General features: G+C 41.1%; 1 protein-coding gene across 1 annotated transcript in view; it reads right to left on the minus strand.

Moving 5' to 3' along the window:
- Positions 1-8,449: 8,449 nt before the first annotated feature.
- lmcd1 (LIM and cysteine-rich domains 1) overlaps positions 8,450-19,117 on the minus strand; it is a 60,296-nt gene continuing 49,628 nt past the window's right edge. Inside the window, exons 5-6 of the mRNA XM_020509857.2 lie at positions 13,972-14,187; positions 8,450-10,934 (exon numbers count right to left, since the gene is read on the minus strand). Coding sequence (XP_020365446.2) covers positions 10,773-10,934; positions 13,972-14,187 — 378 coding nt within the window. The 3' untranslated portion in view covers positions 8,450-10,772. The remainder of the gene's footprint in view (positions 10,935-13,971; positions 14,188-19,117) is intronic.

Consider the following 19,117-nt stretch of genomic DNA (forward strand, 5'->3'; position numbering starts at 1 on the left):
TCAAGTTAAGTTTGGCTAACACAGTTTTAGTTTGTACAGTGGTTGTTCATGGTTGTACAGTGATCTGCTTAAATATTTTTGCCTAATGTGGCAGAAATTAATTATAAAGGGCTATTTATCACAGAAAGCCAACTTTGATGTTGGGATGAGAGATATTAAAGATAAAAATAATAGTTGTAATTTCGTAGCTAAATTTTGAGAAGCGATATGTACATTTAGAACACAACAGATTCCAGAGACATTTGCATGTGAGGTGTATTTCTGGAAAGGTGTGGGGTGTAAAATGAAGAGTGTAAAATAAAGAAAGAGGAAAACTATGGAAATGGATGCTTGGATGACTGCTGTGTCTAGATTGGCATTTGATTCTTAAATACATCTTTAGGGTTGACAATGTCATTCAACCATCAGAGGCATCGCAGTCATCCTCAGTCCTGTTCTCATTCTGCACTGATAGTGTTCGGTAAATTCTGTTTGATAGTGATCCTCTGTCGGATTGCTATCTGCTTTTCTCCTTTATTACCCAGACCATTGAGTCCTATATAAAATGTTCACTGCCATCTCAGCTGAGCTTGGCCAACCAAGCACTATTTTCTCTGTTATTTCTGAACTACATTCTGTTTTACTGGTCAATCCACTAGCTGAACTGACTTAAATTATCTTCCGTGCTTGAAGTTTAAAATGAGCACTGCTGGTAAACTGCTTTTGCCACTGAATAATTGAATATTGTCTCTGCTGAGCACACCTCCTCATGCAGTCACATATGGCAGAAATCCTGTTGGTGATTGAAAGTCACTCCTGAGTTTAAAAACAAACTTGTCCACTACAGACAAGTGGAACAACGCCAACACATGAATACAATTCTCCCAAACAGCCTATCTACTAGTGTTTACAATTGCTGCACATATTAGGAATGATATGTCACCCCACACACACACAGACACACACAAAGCGTTCTCACATAAACATGCATACACACAGACATATTCAATCACACCCACATTAACGTTCAAATTTACATGCTATCATACACACAGAGATTCAATACACACATTCATTGTCCACTTTCATGTAGACACTCTTGTAGATCCACTCATGTAGACACACATTCATAAATTCTTTTACACATAACATAAATTTTCACAGTGTATATTTGTAAGTCTATTATTTTTCAGCAATGCCACCTCTTATTGTTCATCATGAATCACTGGTCCCAGCTCTTCACTGTACACTTGTATTATGTTGACATTTACAATCTGATTCCAGTAATCTTTTAAAGGTGTGTATTGCAATTCCTGTGGTCTATGTGAGTGGATGGATGAGTGAATGGGGAAGTGGGTGAATGGGTAAATGGATGTATGGAAGCAGGCTGCCAGGTCACATCTGGTGTGGATAGTGGCAGACAGAGTCAGGTCAGGTTGGTGGCTGTGATCGGTTGTAATGTTCAGTTGAACAATGCTGTCTAATCTGAGACAAGTGCTTAAACTGTGCAACATTTCTAGGCCAGTACTGAGGTAAGTTTTGTGCATCTATCCTAAACCTCAGACAACACAATCAGTATAGAAGACATTCGCACCATGACTTAGTGAGTGAAAGTTTAAACTTACTGGGCAATTGCAGTACAGGTGTTTTTTCTTCTTGGCTCATGGGCTGTGAGCATCGCTGGATAGACAAGCATATATTGCTCATCCCTAATTGCTCTGGTGTGGTGATCTGCTGCCTTCTAGCACTGCTGTAAGAATCGTGTCCTTGGGATGGAAGGAGCTGGTAGGAAATGAGAAATCTGACCCAACAACAGTGAAAGACTGGCAATATCTTCAGAGAATTTTCTGAAGAAGGGTCTAGGCCCAAAACGTCAGCCTTCCTGCTCCTCTGATGCTGCTTGGCCTGCTGTGTTCATCCAGCTCTACACCTTGTTATCTCAGATTCTCCAGCATCTGCAGTTCCTACTATCTCTGAAACTATTATATGGATGGTCTGGTTAATTTTCTGGTAATAGTAACCCTGCAGGTAGTTTATGGTCAGATATTCAGCTCAGATGACTGATCTCCCACAACCATGATCATCTTCCTCTATGCCATATATGACTCCAACCAGCAAAGAGCATTTCCCATGATTCCCATTGACTCTTTTTTTGTAGGAGTTCATTGATGCCACACTTAGTCATATGCTGGTTTGATGTCAAGGGCAGTCATTCTCACTTCTTTGCAGTTCATTTTTTTTTGTCCATGTCTGGACTAAGGCTGTAATGAAATCAGGAGCTGGTGACCCTGGTGGAACCCAAACTGAACATTGAGCAGTGAGTTAGAAACATTGAAAAACATTAAAAAATCAGAGCAGGAGTGGGTCATTCAGCCCTCCGAGCTTGCCCCACTATTCAACATGATCATGGCTGATCATCCAACTCAGCTCTTTGATCCTGTTTTCTCCCCACACACTTCAATCCCTTTAGATCAGTAGTGATTCTTTTGAGCCACTGCTGGTGATAGACATTGAAGACAGAGCCCTTGCCACCCTCAGTGCTGTTTAACATGTAGGAATGAAGATGGTGGGTCAAAATCAACAGGTTGTTTCCTTGTCCATAACTGACCTGGTGCCATGAGGCTTTGTGGGTTCTTGAGTCAATGTTGAGCACTCCCAGGGCTACCCCTTCCCAACCACATTCCACTTTGTCGCCACCTCTGCTGTATTTGTCTTGCCAGTGGAACAAGATGCACCTCAGGGCTGATCACATCTGGGACATTGTAAGGTATGATTCCGTTAGTATAATTATATCAGGTTCTTCCTTGAATAGCTGTTGCATAGCTCTGCCAATTTTGGCACAAGCGGGAGTGCAAGTTCATAGTTCCTTGAAAGTGGAGTTGCAGGTGGATAGGATAGTGACAATGGTGTTTAGTGTGCTTGCCTTTATTGGTCAGTGCATTGAGTAGAGGAGTTGGGAAGTCATGTTGTGGCTGTACAGGGCATTGGTTAGGCCATTTTTGCAATACCGTATTCAATTCTGACCTCCCTGCTATAGGAAGGATGTTGTGAATTTTGAAAGAGTTCAGAAAAGATTTTCAAAGATGTTGCCAGGGTTGGAGGGTTTGAACTATGGGGAGAGGCTGAATGGGCTGGGGCTATTTTCCCTGGAGCATCACAGGCTGAGGGGTGACCTTACAGAGGTTTATAAAATCATGAGGGGCGTGGATAGGGTGAATAGACAACGTCTTTTCCCTGGGGTGGGGGAGTCCAAAACTAGAGGGCATAGGTTTAAGGTGAGAGGAGAAAGATTTAAAAGGGACCTAAGGGGCAACTTTTTTCACGCAGAGGGTGGTGTGTGTATGGAATGAGCAGCCAGAGGAAGTGATAGAGGCTGGTACAATTACAACATTTAAAAGGCATCTAGATGGGTATATGAATAGGAAGGGTTTAGAGGGAAATTGGCCAAATGCTAGCAAATGAGGCCAAATTTATTTAGGATATCTGGTCGGCATGGACAAGTTGGACCGAAAGGTCTGTGATACATCTTTATGATTCTATGACACTAAGCCCCCAGATGTTGGTAAGGAGTGCTCTGCAGTATTGACCAGGCTATCTTTTCTGTCATCATTTTCGGAGCCTAGATTGATGCCAAATAGTTGGTCCCATTTCATTCTTTTATTTAAACTTTGTAGACATTGTATACAACACAGTGGATTGCTAAATACTTCAGAGGACAGTGAAATGTGAACCACATTGTCGTGGATCTGCAGTCACATTTAGGCCAGTCTGGACAAGACTGGCAGACTTCCTTCCTAAAGGACATGAGTGGACCAGATGGGTTTTTACAATAATTGACACTCATGGTCTCCATCAGGATAGCTTTCAGTAAAACCTTTTTTATCAATTCAAATTTTTTCATCTGTTATAGTTGGATTTGAATCCATGTACCTAGATCATTAGGGCTCTAGTTTACTAGTCCAGTGAGATTATCACAGTTCCACTGCATCCCTCATGTGTGCCTGAACCAAAACAGGACAGAAACTTTCAGATTTCATTGGTCTGGACATTGGAAAATTCAGACCACTCTAATCTACATGGTTTAATTTTGAGAATAGTTATCACTTGGACACTTTACCTTTTCTCTACCCTCCTAGTCCTGCCCCAACATAACATCCCATGTTTCTAAACACTTAAAATTGGACATTTTCCATAAGAAATTCAACGCACACTTCGTAAGGTTCCTAGAATCAGATGCACAAAAGTCAGTGTAATCAAATTGTCTTATAGATTGGAAGATCTTTCACCAACTTCTCTCCTTTACCTCATAACCTCATCTGTTACGATCACATGTAAGAATTTATACCATGTGTGTTGACTCATGTATTTGCTGCATAGAGAACACCGACTTATAGATGTGGTTGCGTTGTGGGACCGTCAATTTTCTGATAGCTTAATTCAGCTTTAATCAGGACACTCAAATTCAATGGTCCAAGTTGAACCAGTCTTTGTATATCATAACATTCCCAAGTAGACCGGTGAGCCTGACGTCAGTGGTGGGGATGCTGCTGGAGAAGATACTGAGGGATAGGATCTATTTACATTTGGAAGAAAATGGGCTTATTAGTGATAGGCAGCATGGTTTTGTGCAGGGAAGGTCATGTCTTACCAACTTGATAGAATTCTTTGAGGAAGTGACAAAGTTGATAGATGAGGGAAGGGCTGTGGATGTCATATACATGGACTTCAGTAAGGTGTTTGATAAGGTTCCCCACGGTAGGCTGATGGAGAAAGTGAAGTCGCATGGGGTCCAGGGTGTACTAGCTAGATGGATAGAGAACTGGCTGGGCAACAGGAGACAGAGAGTTGTAGTGGAAGGGAGTTTCTCAAAATGGAGAACTGTGACTACTGGTGTTCCACAGGGATCCGTGTTGGGACCACTGTTGTTTGTGATGTACATAAATGATCTGGAGGAAGGTATAGATGGTCTTATTAGCAAGTTTGCAGATGACACTAAGATTGGTGGAGTAGCAGATAGTGAAGGGGACTGTCGGAGAATGCAGCAGAATATTGATAGATTGGAGAGTTGACCGGAGAAATGGCAGATGCAGATCAATCCAGGCAAATGCAAGGTGATGCATTTTGGAAGATCCAATTCAAGAGCGAACTATACGGTAAATGGAAAAGCCCTGGGGAAAATTGATGCACAGAGAGATCTGGGTGTTCAGGTCCATTGTACCCTGAAGGTGGCAACGCAGGTCAATAGAGTGGTCAAGAAGGCATACGGCATGCTTTCATTCATCGGACGGGGTATTGAGTACAAGAGTTGGCAGGTCATGTTACAGTTGTATAAGACTTTGGTTCGACCACATTTGGAATACTGCGTACAGTTCTGGTCACCACATTACCAAAAGGATATAGATGCTTTGGAGAGGGTGCAGAGGAGGTTCACCAGGATGTTGCCTGGTATGGAGGGCACGAGCTATGAAGAGTGATTGAGTAGATTAGGATTATTTACATTAGAAAGACGGAGGTTGAGGGGGGACCTGATTGAGGTCTACAACATCATGAGAGGTATGGACAGGGTGGATAGCAAGAAGCTTTTTCCCAGAGTGGGGGACTCAATTACTAGGGGTCATGATTTCAAGGTGAGAGCAGAAAAGTTTATGGGAGACATGCATGGAAAGTTCTTTACACAGAGGGTGGTGGGTGCCTGGAATGCGTTGCCAACGGAGGTGGTAGAGGCAGGCACGAAAGCATCATTTAAGATTTATCTAGACAGATACATGAATGGGCAGGGAGCAGAGGGATACAGATCCTTGGAAAATAGGCGACAGGTTTAGATAGAGGATCTGGAACGGAGCAGGCTTGGAGGGCTGAAGGGCCTGTTCCTGTGCTGTAATTTTCTTTGTTCTTTGTCACTTGCTGAAATGAGACACTGTCATTGGCCTCATGTATCCTGAAATAACACAAGGGGATAATTCAGACAGGTCCCCACTTCTGTTGCTGATCCAATGACATACACTGACCAATGCTTTTTTGTGGATGTCAGATATCAGTACTATTGTGCCTGCCTGTATCATTGTCCAAGAATGAAGGATGTGGAGTAAAGAGTTAACTGTAATTTCACCCTAATAAAAGCTATTGAGCATGTGCATAAGGAGTTATTTCATAATAACATCACATGATACTGAAACCCAAGTGTGCAGTGTTTCAGGCATGTTCTCACTTATCATCTCTTGCATTTAATAAAGGGCTATTGATGTTCACTGATATGGGTGTGGATGATGACTTTCTTTCAGCATTCTGGGCCTGATCATACTATAAAGGGCTACCAGCTGGTGGGCTACTAGTTATTCAGTCCACTACTGAATCTTCAGAATGGTTAGTGGGAAAACTGTAGGTATAAAAGAAAATTGTAACTCAAGATACAGCTTCCAGCAGCTTAATGGAATAGTATGATGATAGATTGCAAGCTCCAGCAGTAGAGCAATATAATATCTACACGTTCTCCAGGGAAAAAGTTAGGGAAAGATGGGAGCATTGAGCCATTTGACAATTCGCCTGACACTTCAACAGAAAGAACAGAATTTACGAGTAATATACTAAGATTGTTTGTACCTGTTGGCCTCAGCAAGTGTTAAGAAGGAAAAGGTAGTGTGCATTTTACATACTTGTAAAAATGATCCTCAGGAATTCAATTTGAAAAGTTCCTCCTCTGGCCTCTGACTACAAAACAAGTCCAGTTGATGTAAAATGGAACACCCAAGGAGGGAAATTGTGAGAAATAACTTATGGACTAATACACCATTCACTAGACACAATACTATAAATGTTGGCATTCCTATTGTCTAGGACAAGGGACAACTTTGATTGAGGGTCCTAAATTTTTCTGTAAAAGCATCAAAAAGTCAAGGATACTGGTGTCATTTGAAATTGCTGAGTCCTGAAAGTCTAAAGGAACAGTTTATTGAACACATCAGATCTTGCTAGAAGGAATAAAGCTAGCTGAATACATTTGAGGCAATGGTGCGCTTTTGCATATTGCTGTGGAGTCTGCATCACATGCACTTTCCATAATTTGTACTAAATTATGAATGAAATTGAGGAAAAGCTGAAAGCAGAACTAGAAAACATGTAAGACCAAACACAAAATTGTTGTGCTCCGAGTTTTTATTTAAGTTTTCAAAAGGGCTAAATATCTACAAAAGTCTGCATTTAAATGTACCATTCATAGCTGCACCAACACAGACACATAATCATTAACTTAAAAAGTATATCATTGTTGCATGTAGAAGAAAAAAAATTCAAAAATATCAGATAAATCTTCCTTCCCTTCTTTAATCCTCAGTGATAAACATGCTCTGGATAGACTGGGCTCACCTCCTGCAGTGTACACTTGCAGCCCTTTGTCAAAGACTACAAGAAGGCCATGTGGTTAGACTCAAAATATTGAAGTCAGTTCATGGGGGATAACCCATGAGTGGGGAAACTAACAGGTGACGTGCAACACTGACTTTAGACCCATCTAATTTTACTCACCATTGGAGGCAGAAGTGTATAATGCTGGGAGGGCATTAAACTAGTATTCCACTTGATCTCATGGGTTTCTTTGAGTTATTTTCTGAAAAAAAATTCTTTTCCCTCCTTCCACGTATGTGATTCCACCTACTTGTTGCACTCAGTAACAGTACTGTGAACATGCAATGTATTAATACTCTGTTCATTAATCAAAAGAGAGGCATTAATTCATTTACTATGAAGATTTTCTGCTTTTGATAAACTATTGTCCATCCTAGGTGTCATAATACTATTTCTTTTAGAGGTGAATTTTAACCTGTATTTTTATGAAGAAAGGTTGAGACAGAGGTACCAAGCAGTCTGTTCCAAATCCAATAAACAGCTTGTCAGGCCTTGATTTTTTTTTAAAGTTGGAATAATAGAAGCAACCTGACCGGGTGGGGTCAAGCTCCCACAGAACTAGTGTATTTTTTTTAGTTTTAGCTTTCAGTAGCAGTTGCTGGGGTCTTGAAGCTGGATGTGGAAGCTCTTATTCCTCTCTGTTACAGCTAAAAGCTGGGATTCTCTTCCTGCTGCTAGAATTGCATGTGAGACAATCTATTCTACTGGATTTCCTTTTGCCAAGTGTATGTTTATGGGACGTTACTATATTTGAAGAGTTAGTTAGTAGTAATCAATATATATTACTTTGTTAAGCATTTCAATAGAGTTATAGTTAAGCCAATTTTTTTTCTGCTTACTTTGTGTGTAATCTAATTATACTGTATGAATAAAGTATGTCTTGTTTCAAGCCTGGCGGTTTAACCAATTGAATTGCATTCAGAACACAACACCATATGCTTTACCTTTAACATAAGAAAATGTTAGGGTCTAGATTATCTCCTTAATATATTTCGAGGGGGTCTGGTCTGGTCTGTTACACTAGATCTCCAGAAATGCACACAGAGATTGCAAACATGTTACATGTGTATTGTATTGAACATTTTATTCTCAACAAAATATTACAAGGAAATATTTTAAACGGAGGTAACCCCAGCATCTCAATATTAACACAGGCACTGAACTAGTGTACAGATTCACATGGTTGACATATAGCTTAAGCTATCAAAGAGGGTCTATGAGGAAGAACTTTTGATACACAAGCCAATAGGTCATACAGGAATTAATGGACTGGGAAACTTTCATGTCAATTGCCCATCAGGCTCCACTTCAATGATGCTCGTAGTTGGAAATGTGAATCCATAACTTTTGCAGTTTCGACTACAACTAAGAATCAATGCATTTTTAATCAAGAAAACTTGAAGTTATTCCAATGTAAAGCAATGAGATACTTTTACAAAAATAACAGCATAAAAAGACAGTAAGTGCAACTTGTTTCTGTCTCTGTCTGAGAGTAGTTGGTTTCTAAATAACATTGCATTAATAAATTGTACAGATGTAGACTTCAGGCATTTCTTTCCCCCTGAATCCCCTCCAATACATCTAAGAAAAGTGTCAGCTTATCTGCTGCAAGAGAAATGTCATTGGGAGTATGCTGTTTAGCAGCTGTGCAGTAATATCTTAAAACAGGAACATTCTCAGCATGAAGACACCAAGATTGGTCTGTCTGTCATAAAAGAAATTCCAACAACAATGTAATTACCCAAGAGCACATTCAAAATTCAATCATTATGTCCTCTTATGACTTTGTGCAATTTGTTCAAATCAAAGCTAAACTTAGCCGAGATCACCTCAGAGGCAATAACTTTAAACTCTAAACTGACAGATATGATGGTTGTTAAGGTTTCTCGGTGCCTCTGTAATCATTCCTTTCTGTGGCACAGCCCGTGGGTACAGGGCTCCATTACTGTGTCTGGCTCATGAGACTACTTTGCTGGTACACTGAGAATGCCAAGGGGCTATCTGACTATGATGGGCATCATAGCAGAATGCTACTTTTACCTTCATCCACAGACAGAGGTTACCGGGGATAGTGACGTGGGAATGTGAATCCTGGTTGATCTTCTCCTCTTCAGCCAGGGGCACAGCAACACCCTTCCTCTTGCACGAGCTCAGCATTGTTCAATCAAATTATAAGCTTGGCTTATTCGCTGTCACTACCAATTCAGGCAGTTGGGGATCTTCCGGGAAATTCTCAGGTTGTCTTTTTGCACAAGGGTGCTTGTTTAATCTAAACTGCAAAATACAATGGGTTCAATTCCAAGTGCTGATATTTTGTTAGTGACCATCCAAAAGGATTTCACCTTTACCATAATACACAGCTGTATACATTCAATGCCAACAGCAGTTTAATTTTAGCTCAAAATCCCCCCACAGGAATGTCCGTTCAGTAGATTCCAGATTAAATTTTCCATGAGCCATTTCATGCCATGCCCTTAGGTTGCTTTTTATTCTAAATTTATAAACATTGAAAGGAATCTAGCAGAATCTCTCCACAATATTGGATAAAGGGACTGTACAAATGTTTTTTATCCTCATCCAATATAAAATCTTGCAGTCTTAAATTGACAGGTTCTGAAGGGTTCTTTTTTAGGTCCTCATATTTGAATAATAAAAGACAGCTATAAACTGGTGCTAAACACTTAACATCCAAATCTTTCATTTCCACTCTTAAGTGGAAGGGAAAGGGAATCATTACTTTCCCAGAGATCAATTAGTGGAACAGGATTTCTGTGTATTAACACCCATTGCATGCTTAATCCACACAAACACTTCCAATATTTTCTGTTATCTATCCGGCAGTGATCTACAACTGGATATCGTCAGTTTTACAAATGTAAACCTACATCTAACAACTATTTATACAGAAGTATTTCTTTTTGAGCAGTCAGAGTGGGGTGTAGCAGTGTTTTATGGACAAGGCGAATGCTGAGATTGAGCATTTTATATTAAAAATGGGTCATTTCTATGGATGGTAAAGTGTTTCACTCAGAGGGGCATTGCAAAAAATGAACTAATAACACAAACCTCACCGCTGTCTCACAAATGAATCTTGTAGAGATTTTAAAGAATACTTTATTTTTCCGTCTTTATGTTCTATGTTTTGGTTTATCTTTCTGCATTTTAAGATGGCGCCAGAGCATGGCGACACTATATAACACGTTTCAATGTATTCTGTAACAAAATACTTATGACAATAAATAAATCAAAGAATGCCCACTCTGTGGAACCGCTTCCCTCATAGAAACTGGTTACAATATCATAGTTAGATCTGCTTCCTATGCATTAGCTGACTAAACTTCCTTAGCTTTAATGCGTATTGTGCATGAAAACCATGTTCCAGGGAAAGACCATCACATTTTCTTGGTGCTTTTGTAACAGGATATGCAGGACAGCTTGGCCTGCTCCAGCTCAAAGGATTTTCCCAACAGTGGCTGCTCACATTCCATGCAGCAGAAATGTTTCTTGTGCCATGTCAGTCCCCCGCTTTCTATGTAGTCTTCTGAGAAAATCAACTGTAATAGAGAGATCATGTTCAATACAGGATTTTATTTCCTCAAAGCAATTCTCATTCAGATCTCCATCAGTCCCATTCCAGATACTTGTATACCAACTGGGGCCATCACTTAAGTGGACTACATTCAACCATGCAACATACCAAAAGCACCATGAGAAGCTTCTAGATTCTGGGCCCAAATACTGGAGTACGACTTGAAGTCATGATCTTCTGACTCAGAATCATACATAGATTACCAACTCAGATAAACGCATAATTCCATGACCACCAAAATATAAAGAAAATGCAAAATGGTACCCATAATCCATAATCCCATTCCAGGCAGATACACCCCACTGGGTTATATATGGTTTTGATATTAAATGTCAGTTCAAGGCTTATGGAATGTGTTGCCTTTCTAAATATAACGTTAAGTTCAGATTTGAAGGTAAATGTCATAATTATTTGTAAAATTAGCCTTTATACAGATTTCTAACTTGGGTGTGGGCAGGTTAATTCCAAAGAACAGCCGGAGTGCTGATTATTGTTCAAATCTGTACATTAGGAATAGATTCAGATTTTGGTGTCATCGCTGGGCATGATTGTGAAACTTAGACAGAACCAATAATCCTGATGTCTTACATTATACGTTTGGAAACAAAGTTCAGTTTATAAAACAATGCTGCTGATGGTTTTTCTGACAGCATTATTGTGTGGAAAACATTGGCAGCTAATAATGATCTCTGAAGATCATAAAGGGTCCTTTATAAAGGAGAAATTTTATGCCAGACTGTAAATAGTAGCCACAAATCAACCTGCACTCAAGACCACAAGCAGCAATGAAGGTCTGGATCCTATGGACTCCCTATTCTTATGTAAGAGGATTGCATATGTAGTAATACCCCAATATGAGATACAAGATGCATGTTCAAAGCAAATAAACAGAGTGTTATGTTGACATCCCTATAACACACAACTTTATCGAAATGTGACATCCTCCCCATTGTACGATATAAATAGCGCATAAAAGATTGAGAATTTAATGAATTTAACATGACAACATATGGTCAATGGCCATTTAAACAAAATGTAGACTGCAACAGATTTTTCATTTTCATTCTTCACATTAAGGACAGCAATATCTTGTAAAGTAATACAATTATTTATATATACTTAAATGATTATTATTTGGCAATCTCTTTATTATCTTAAACTATTTTTAATTAAATGATTGTCTATAACGACGTAGATAATTATAATTAATTATTTTATTTCTATTATAATCACAACTTGGCATCTTCCATTATAATGATTTTTCAGTAAAGCAATTATCCATCTATCAATCTCAATCAGGAGGTGTGTTGAGCAAGTAGAGTGGGGAACAAATTTCAATAAAATGTGGAGCTGGAGGAGCGCAGCAGGCCAGACAGCATCTGAGGAGCAGGAAAGTTGACATTTTGGGTTGGGGCCCTTCATCAGGACGGGGTGGGGGGAGTGGGGGAGCTCAGAAATAAATAGAGGAGGGGGGGTGGGGCTAGGGGAAGGTAGCTGGGATGGTGATAGGTGGATGCAGGTAGGGGGTAGTAGAGATTGGTGAATGGGAAGGGTGGGGCAGATAAGTGAGAAGGGAGATGGACATGTTGTGTCAGGTCAAGGAGGCTGGGATGAGAGGGACAGCTGGACATGAGTTGAGACTGGGGGTGGGGAGATTTTGAAGCTGGTGAACCCTATGTTGAGGCTGTAAGCTCCTGAGGCGGAATACACGGTGTTGTTCCTCCAATTTACACGTGGCCTAATTGTGACAGTGGAGAAGGCCCAGGATGGACATGTCACCAAGGGAATAGGAAGGGGGTGTTGAAATGGCTGGCAACCGGAAGGTGTTGTTGATTGCAGCGTACAGAGTGCAGACGCTCCGTGAATCTGTCACCGAGTCTGCTCTTGATCTCTCCGATATAGAGGAGACCACATCGGGAGCAACGGATGCAATAGACCAGGTTAGACTACATACAGGTGAATCTCCGTCAGATATGGAATGACTGTTTGGGGCCTTGGACAGAGGTGAGATGGAAGGCGTAGGGGCAGCTTTAGCACTTCCTGTGCCTGCAGGGAAAGGTGCAGGGTGTGGTGGAAGGGTTGTCAGGGAGTGTGGAACAGACAAGGGAGTCATAGAGTAAGCGATCCCTACAGAAAGCAGATAGGCGTAGGGAAGGAAATATCTTTTTGGTGGTGGGGTCTGACTGCAGGTGGCGAAAATGGCAGAGGCTGAAGCGTTGGATTTGGAGATTGATGGGGTGGTATGTGAGAACCAGGGAGACTCTATCCTTACTGTCGTTGGGGGGAGAGCGTTTGAGGGCAGAAATGCGGGAAGTGCAGGAGATGCAGTTGAGGGCACTATGGATTATGGGAGAGGAGGAATTACGGTCCTTGAAGTCGGAGGACATCTGGGATGTCCAGGAGTGGAATGCTTCATGGGCCAGGGGAACTACAATTCTTTGCTTTGCTCGTGGATTTATACATCTCTGTCCAGCTTATAGTTTGTCCAAGTCTATTGGAAGTGCAGAAACATTGTGAAGCTGTAGCACAGTAATTTTATTCAGGATTGACTGTACTGTTGCAGCAGGAGCTCCAAGTGTAGGTAGCTGTCCTGCACATTGCTTTATTTTGCAAAATCCAGAGGAGCAGAATAAAGATTACAGGAGGCAATCACTGTTTCATTTGGACCCATCCAAAATAGTATCATTACAGCAGTTGCAGCAGTCCACTTGTACAGTTTAATTTGCAGCCATAAACCAACATGAAAGAATAAGTTGTGTGACCAAATCTTTTCTTGGCAGGGGCATAGGAAAGTGATGTGCTTATGTCTTTCTAAATGCGAGAGGCTTGCAAGATATTAAATAAAAACCAAAAGAACTGTGGATGCTGTAAATCAGGAACAAAACCTGGAAAAGCTCAGCAGGTCTTGGCAGCATCTGTGAAGAAAAAAATCAGAGTTAACGTTTTGGGTCCGGTGACTCTTCCTCAGAATTGGCAATCTTTGCCAATTACAAAAAACCTACCTCATCACAGGCAGCACAGCGGTACTTCTCACTCTCACAGAAATGGCGACCACACAGGAGCTTCCCACACTTCCAGAAGTAAATGAGATCCACCAGGGGTTCTCTGCACCAGGTACACAAAAAGCATGCTGGGTGCCAAAGCCTGTCATACCCTGCTCGCTCCCCATACACCACGGGGCTCTCACTGCTGACTGGCTGCTTGCAAAGCTCACAATGCTGAAACAAAGTACAGAAACCCAACTCATGAGTCACACAGCAATAATAACTCAAATAAACACTTCCATCAACAGAGTTTAATAGCGAGGTATGAAGATGCCTTCGGCAGATCCTCAACAATGTTCCCAACCACAGGAAGAAAGACAGGATAGGAATCTTAATTGTGCCAGAGTCATACATCAGCTTCCCGACAGTGAGATGAAAGTTGGGAATTAAGTTCTCAGAACTTTAAACGTTCAGTTTCCCAACAGCAAGCATGGGAAACGTTTTTGTAGGCATTTGGATATCATGCACGCTCAATGAAAGGCCCATTCACCAGAATTAAGCTATCCTTCAAAATTAAGTTCTCTGTAAGTAATCAGTCCATGCCTTCTGATTCTTGGCTGCATACATGCAGTGTACCATTGGTGAGGTATTGTACTCGTTGGACTCTGGAGTGAGTAGCCATTGCTTTGTTCTATGTGTGACGTGGTACTCAAAGAGGTGTTGATTGAGATTGGATGTGGGCAATCAAAAGCGATTACAGCAGGGAGGCAGGCTAAGGGAAGCAGACTGGGGTTGAGAGGCATAGTGTCCAAGGGAAATAGGGTAATCTCATTAAAAATGTGGTGTTCCTGTGACTGGGCAAAGGAAGGACCTTCTTGACAGGTGGTGGAGAAATGGTCCTAAAGAGTAGGGTTGGTGATGTTCCCGGTGGGGTCCTTAGGATTAAATTGCGGGTACTGGGCAGATGATAGAACAGTGACAGGGAGTGGGAGGTGGTAGAGTGAGAATCGTGTGGGCACCATCTGGACTATGCTAAGCAGAAGCCTCAGAGGTATGATACTGCAGTGAATGCGATCTGACAGATTGACAGATACATTCCCAGGCTGCAACTCCATAAATAATGCCCAACATTCAATCCTATACATGGCAAGATACTCAGAGATGTTACTGCTATTGCACAGTGGCATAATAAATGGTGCATCCACAGACCCGTAGCCACCAACTGAGAGGGAATGGAATGCAATGACTGAAAGGCACAATAATATTGTAGAAACTAGCAACATAATAAGAGGCAACATACTTGAATGCACTGTGATTAAACATATATTTTCAAATGAAGTTTATATATGTTCAGATGGCCTGTGCCACCGCTGTGCCTTTATAATGTCTGAAGCTTTCTTTTCCCACCAATACACCCAGGTCATTTCTCAACATCCATAGCTGAGGTGAAGGCAAGTACTGACTGCTGTATCCTGTTGACCAAGATGACATGAGCTGGTGTCCTCTGGTGAGCTGGGAGTTACAGGGATCCAAGCCTGTTGGTGCATCTACTTTGGCCTAACCTGTGGGAGGCACTGGGGGCACTGGAAGAGGGGAATTAGAGAGGCAGGGAACCTTTCGTGTATGGTGGAATAAAACTTCCATTATTGATGTGTCTCTTCCATGTGGACAACCTTGAACCCCATCAAGAAAAGGGGCACCTGAGGGATATCTAGAAGCCTTATCCCTCTCTTGCTTTGTGACACTATGCCCATGCCTAGCATAATGGAGTAAAGGTCCAAGTGCATGTGCAGCAGCCACTGCGTTCTCCAAGGTGTTATCTCCAAGACCGCCAAGTGCTCACATGTGATCTCTGGAACCTCTGCTTGATGTTCTTCTGCTTGACTCTACATCTCCAACAAGTCCCTTACAGCCAAGTCTACAGGCATAGAATTTCTCCGTCTTTAGCTTTGGGTTCAGCAGGAGCCCGTCTCCTCAGTTGTCACACCCTCCATCTCCCCTAATGCAAGGGGTAAATTTAAAATTAACTCCTGAACCATTGGTCAACTGAAACCCAAAGAGCTCTGATATGACGGTAATGCTCATCGACCTAAATAGTAGTGATCTTTCCTGAAATATGTCCATCGATACCAATTTGGCACTATATAGGGCTATTTCAAGAGGAAGTGCTTGTCCAGGCTGACTCTGCTATGGAACCCACCCTGTTTACACTGTAGGGTGAAATTTCCGAAACCCACAGGATGTAGGCAGATCCCAAATGTAGACCTATCCTCATGATTATGGAAAGTCTATGCAGGTCATCAATACCAATGTGGCAACATTCCCTGTGTGGGCAACTGGGGCCCAGCCCATAAATGACAGTTGTGTGTTGACTGAAGCATGTGTTTGTATATTTCAGGGTTAAAACATTAGAAAAGTACACCACCTTCAAGAACAAATTAGTTAAAGCTTTACTCTATTAATTTACAACTACAGCAATGAAACTCAGACTGATTCCCTATTCACATTTCCCAAACTGAGAATGGCATATTGTTTTATCTGTCTGGATTGTGAAGAACGGAGTTTGTGAATCTCTGCTGCCCCACAGTCTATACTTCTTTTGTATATTTTACCTTTCACTCAATTGCAGAGATCCATATTAATTACTCGAGGGTTAACAAAAAAGTGTTGGTTTTCCTACCACTGCTTCTGTTGCAATCATCATCATGGGAGATGAGATACATTACCGTGCAAGAGATTTACTTTATAAATGATTTAGGCCTACAGGTGGTTTTCAGCTGCCTATTTGTTCCTCACTGTTTGCCGTCTGGATTTAGCTGTCTGTCAAAATGGCCACTGACTAGTGACAGAGGGAAGACGCCAAAGGTGCGGGAGAGAGATGAGGAGAGAGCGAGAGACCAGGTGAAAATGAAAAACAAGTAAAACAGAAAACTGAAAAGTGGTGAAATAAATGAACAGTTTAACTACTTTGGTTGTGAGAGAACTGTAGGGCAGCACGCAGAAAATTCCCAGCTCTTTAACTAATATTACCAAGAGACAGTCAACGCTCACTGCAGGGTCGGACAGGTTGAATGTTGGACCTGTCTCAGCGAGAGGAAGGGCAGGACTAAAAAAGATGAGAGAAAGAAAGTAGAATTAACTGGGCCAACAAATTTATTAGATCTGCACTTTGTGATGTTTCTCTGATAGTCTTTGGAATCAGTCATTCCAACCAAGAAACACAAGTCTTAGGATAAAAAGATTGTGAAAGGAGAAAGGGGGAGAAAGAAGGTCTCTTCAATACCTCACTTAATACTCTTTTTGTAAAGGGGAGGCAATGGTCTAGCGGTATTGTCACTGGAGTATTAATTTCGAGACTCCGATGAGGACCTGAGTTCAAGTCTCACCACAGCAGATGACAGAATTTGAACTCAATGGGGGAAAAAAATCTGAATTAAGAGTCTAATGATGACCATGAATTGATTGTCAGGAAAAGTCCTGAAGGGAAGGTCAGGCCTACATCTGACTTCAGACCCACGGCAATATGGGTCACTCTTAAATTGCCCTCTGGGATGGGTAATAATAAATGCTCTAGCCTAGGCAGAAACACCCTCATACAATGAATGAATAGAAGGGAAAAAAAAAGGCATCAAATACTACTTGGCAAAGAGAAAACTGTTCCCAGCTACACACAAATATTACTTCCAAAACGATAAAACCTTTCTATATTCCAAATCTTTCATCTATATTTCCTTTAATACTCCTCGGATACTATCAGTAATGAATGACTTCAACACCTCAGACACTAATGTATGTTCAGAATTGTATTAATGCTATAAAGTGGCAATAAAGCAGTCAGGAGATGGAAGAATCTTTGACTCAAAAGTATTATAAATGCATTTACCCCACAGCCACTCCCACTCTTTCCCTTGCATGCAAACAAAAAAGCTTGCAGCATGATCAAACTCATTAATCAAATCAAGACAGATCATTTCAATTTTCCGTCTGTCCTGTTTGCACAGGTTCTACTGATTAAAAAATGCATTAATTTCAGAAAGTGGCAACAGTTGGCATCCATTGAACTAGATCAAAGAGACAGAAACATCAAATGCCATTAACATATGGTGATAGTATTTAATTTTCAACGAACATGTGGTGCAACATCTGATATCAGGAGGATTTTAACAAGACAACATTCATAAGAAAATTAAACTGTCAGCATCTCTTCCACCAGCAGGCGTACAATACTCCAGTTACTCAGTAGGGCATGGTTACCATAAAGGAATCAAGAATAGCTATCTCAACAGTGTTGAGGGCCTGACAATTTGTGGGTCCTGAGAACATTATTTCAGTCAGCGAAAAATGCCAGGCATGATTATATCAGCTTTTCAGACCAGCAGCACTCTGTATGTTAGACTGTAGGACTCCTACTACTAAGATAACTACGGTGATGGTGTGAGAAGAGCTACGAGGAAACTCCTAGCTATGATACTTCCAGCATCATCGGCCATCATAATCCCTTAAATAGCAATTGTGTACACAGCATCATGGTAATGATACATAATTGCTGTCCTTGTACAATCATCATGCAACTCAGAAACAGACATCAGGCAAGATCGAGGAGTAAAATAATTAGATTAAACGTAGAACAGCAGAGGTTTATAACACAGAAAGAGGTCATTGAACCTATGCCTTTTCTTTGCTTGAACTCTCCTAAACTAACTGCCCGGTTCTACTGTCTCCATATCTTTCTCGCCTCCAATGTTTATCTCAAAAGAATAAATCAGAGGTTGTCACAAAGGAATACAACAAGAACTTGTGGCTTAGAATTCAGTAAAATGCTGACCAACAAGGCCTTGAAACTGAATTGTTGACCACAGTGACAACAATATTCATCTTCAGATCATCTTACGACACATATCAGAAAAGATATTGGTGTACATATTTCCTTTTATTCATGCATGGGTGCCATGTGTTGCTGGCTGGGCAAGCATTTATTGCCCATCCCTAATTGCCTGGGAAGTTCTGAGGAAGGGTCACAGGACCTGAAATGTTAACTCTGACTTTTTTCTTCACAGGTGCTGCCAGACCTGCTGAGCTTTTCTAGCAACTTCTGTTTTTGTTCCTAATTGCCCCATGATCTTTGTGGTTTGCTAGGACCATTTCAATTAACCACATTGCTTTG

Source organism: Rhincodon typus, chromosome 16 (genome assembly GCF_021869965.1).
Source record: "Rhincodon typus isolate 14 chromosome 16, sRhiTyp1.1, whole genome shotgun sequence".
NCBI lineage: Eukaryota > Metazoa > Chordata > Chondrichthyes > Orectolobiformes > Rhincodontidae > Rhincodon > Rhincodon typus.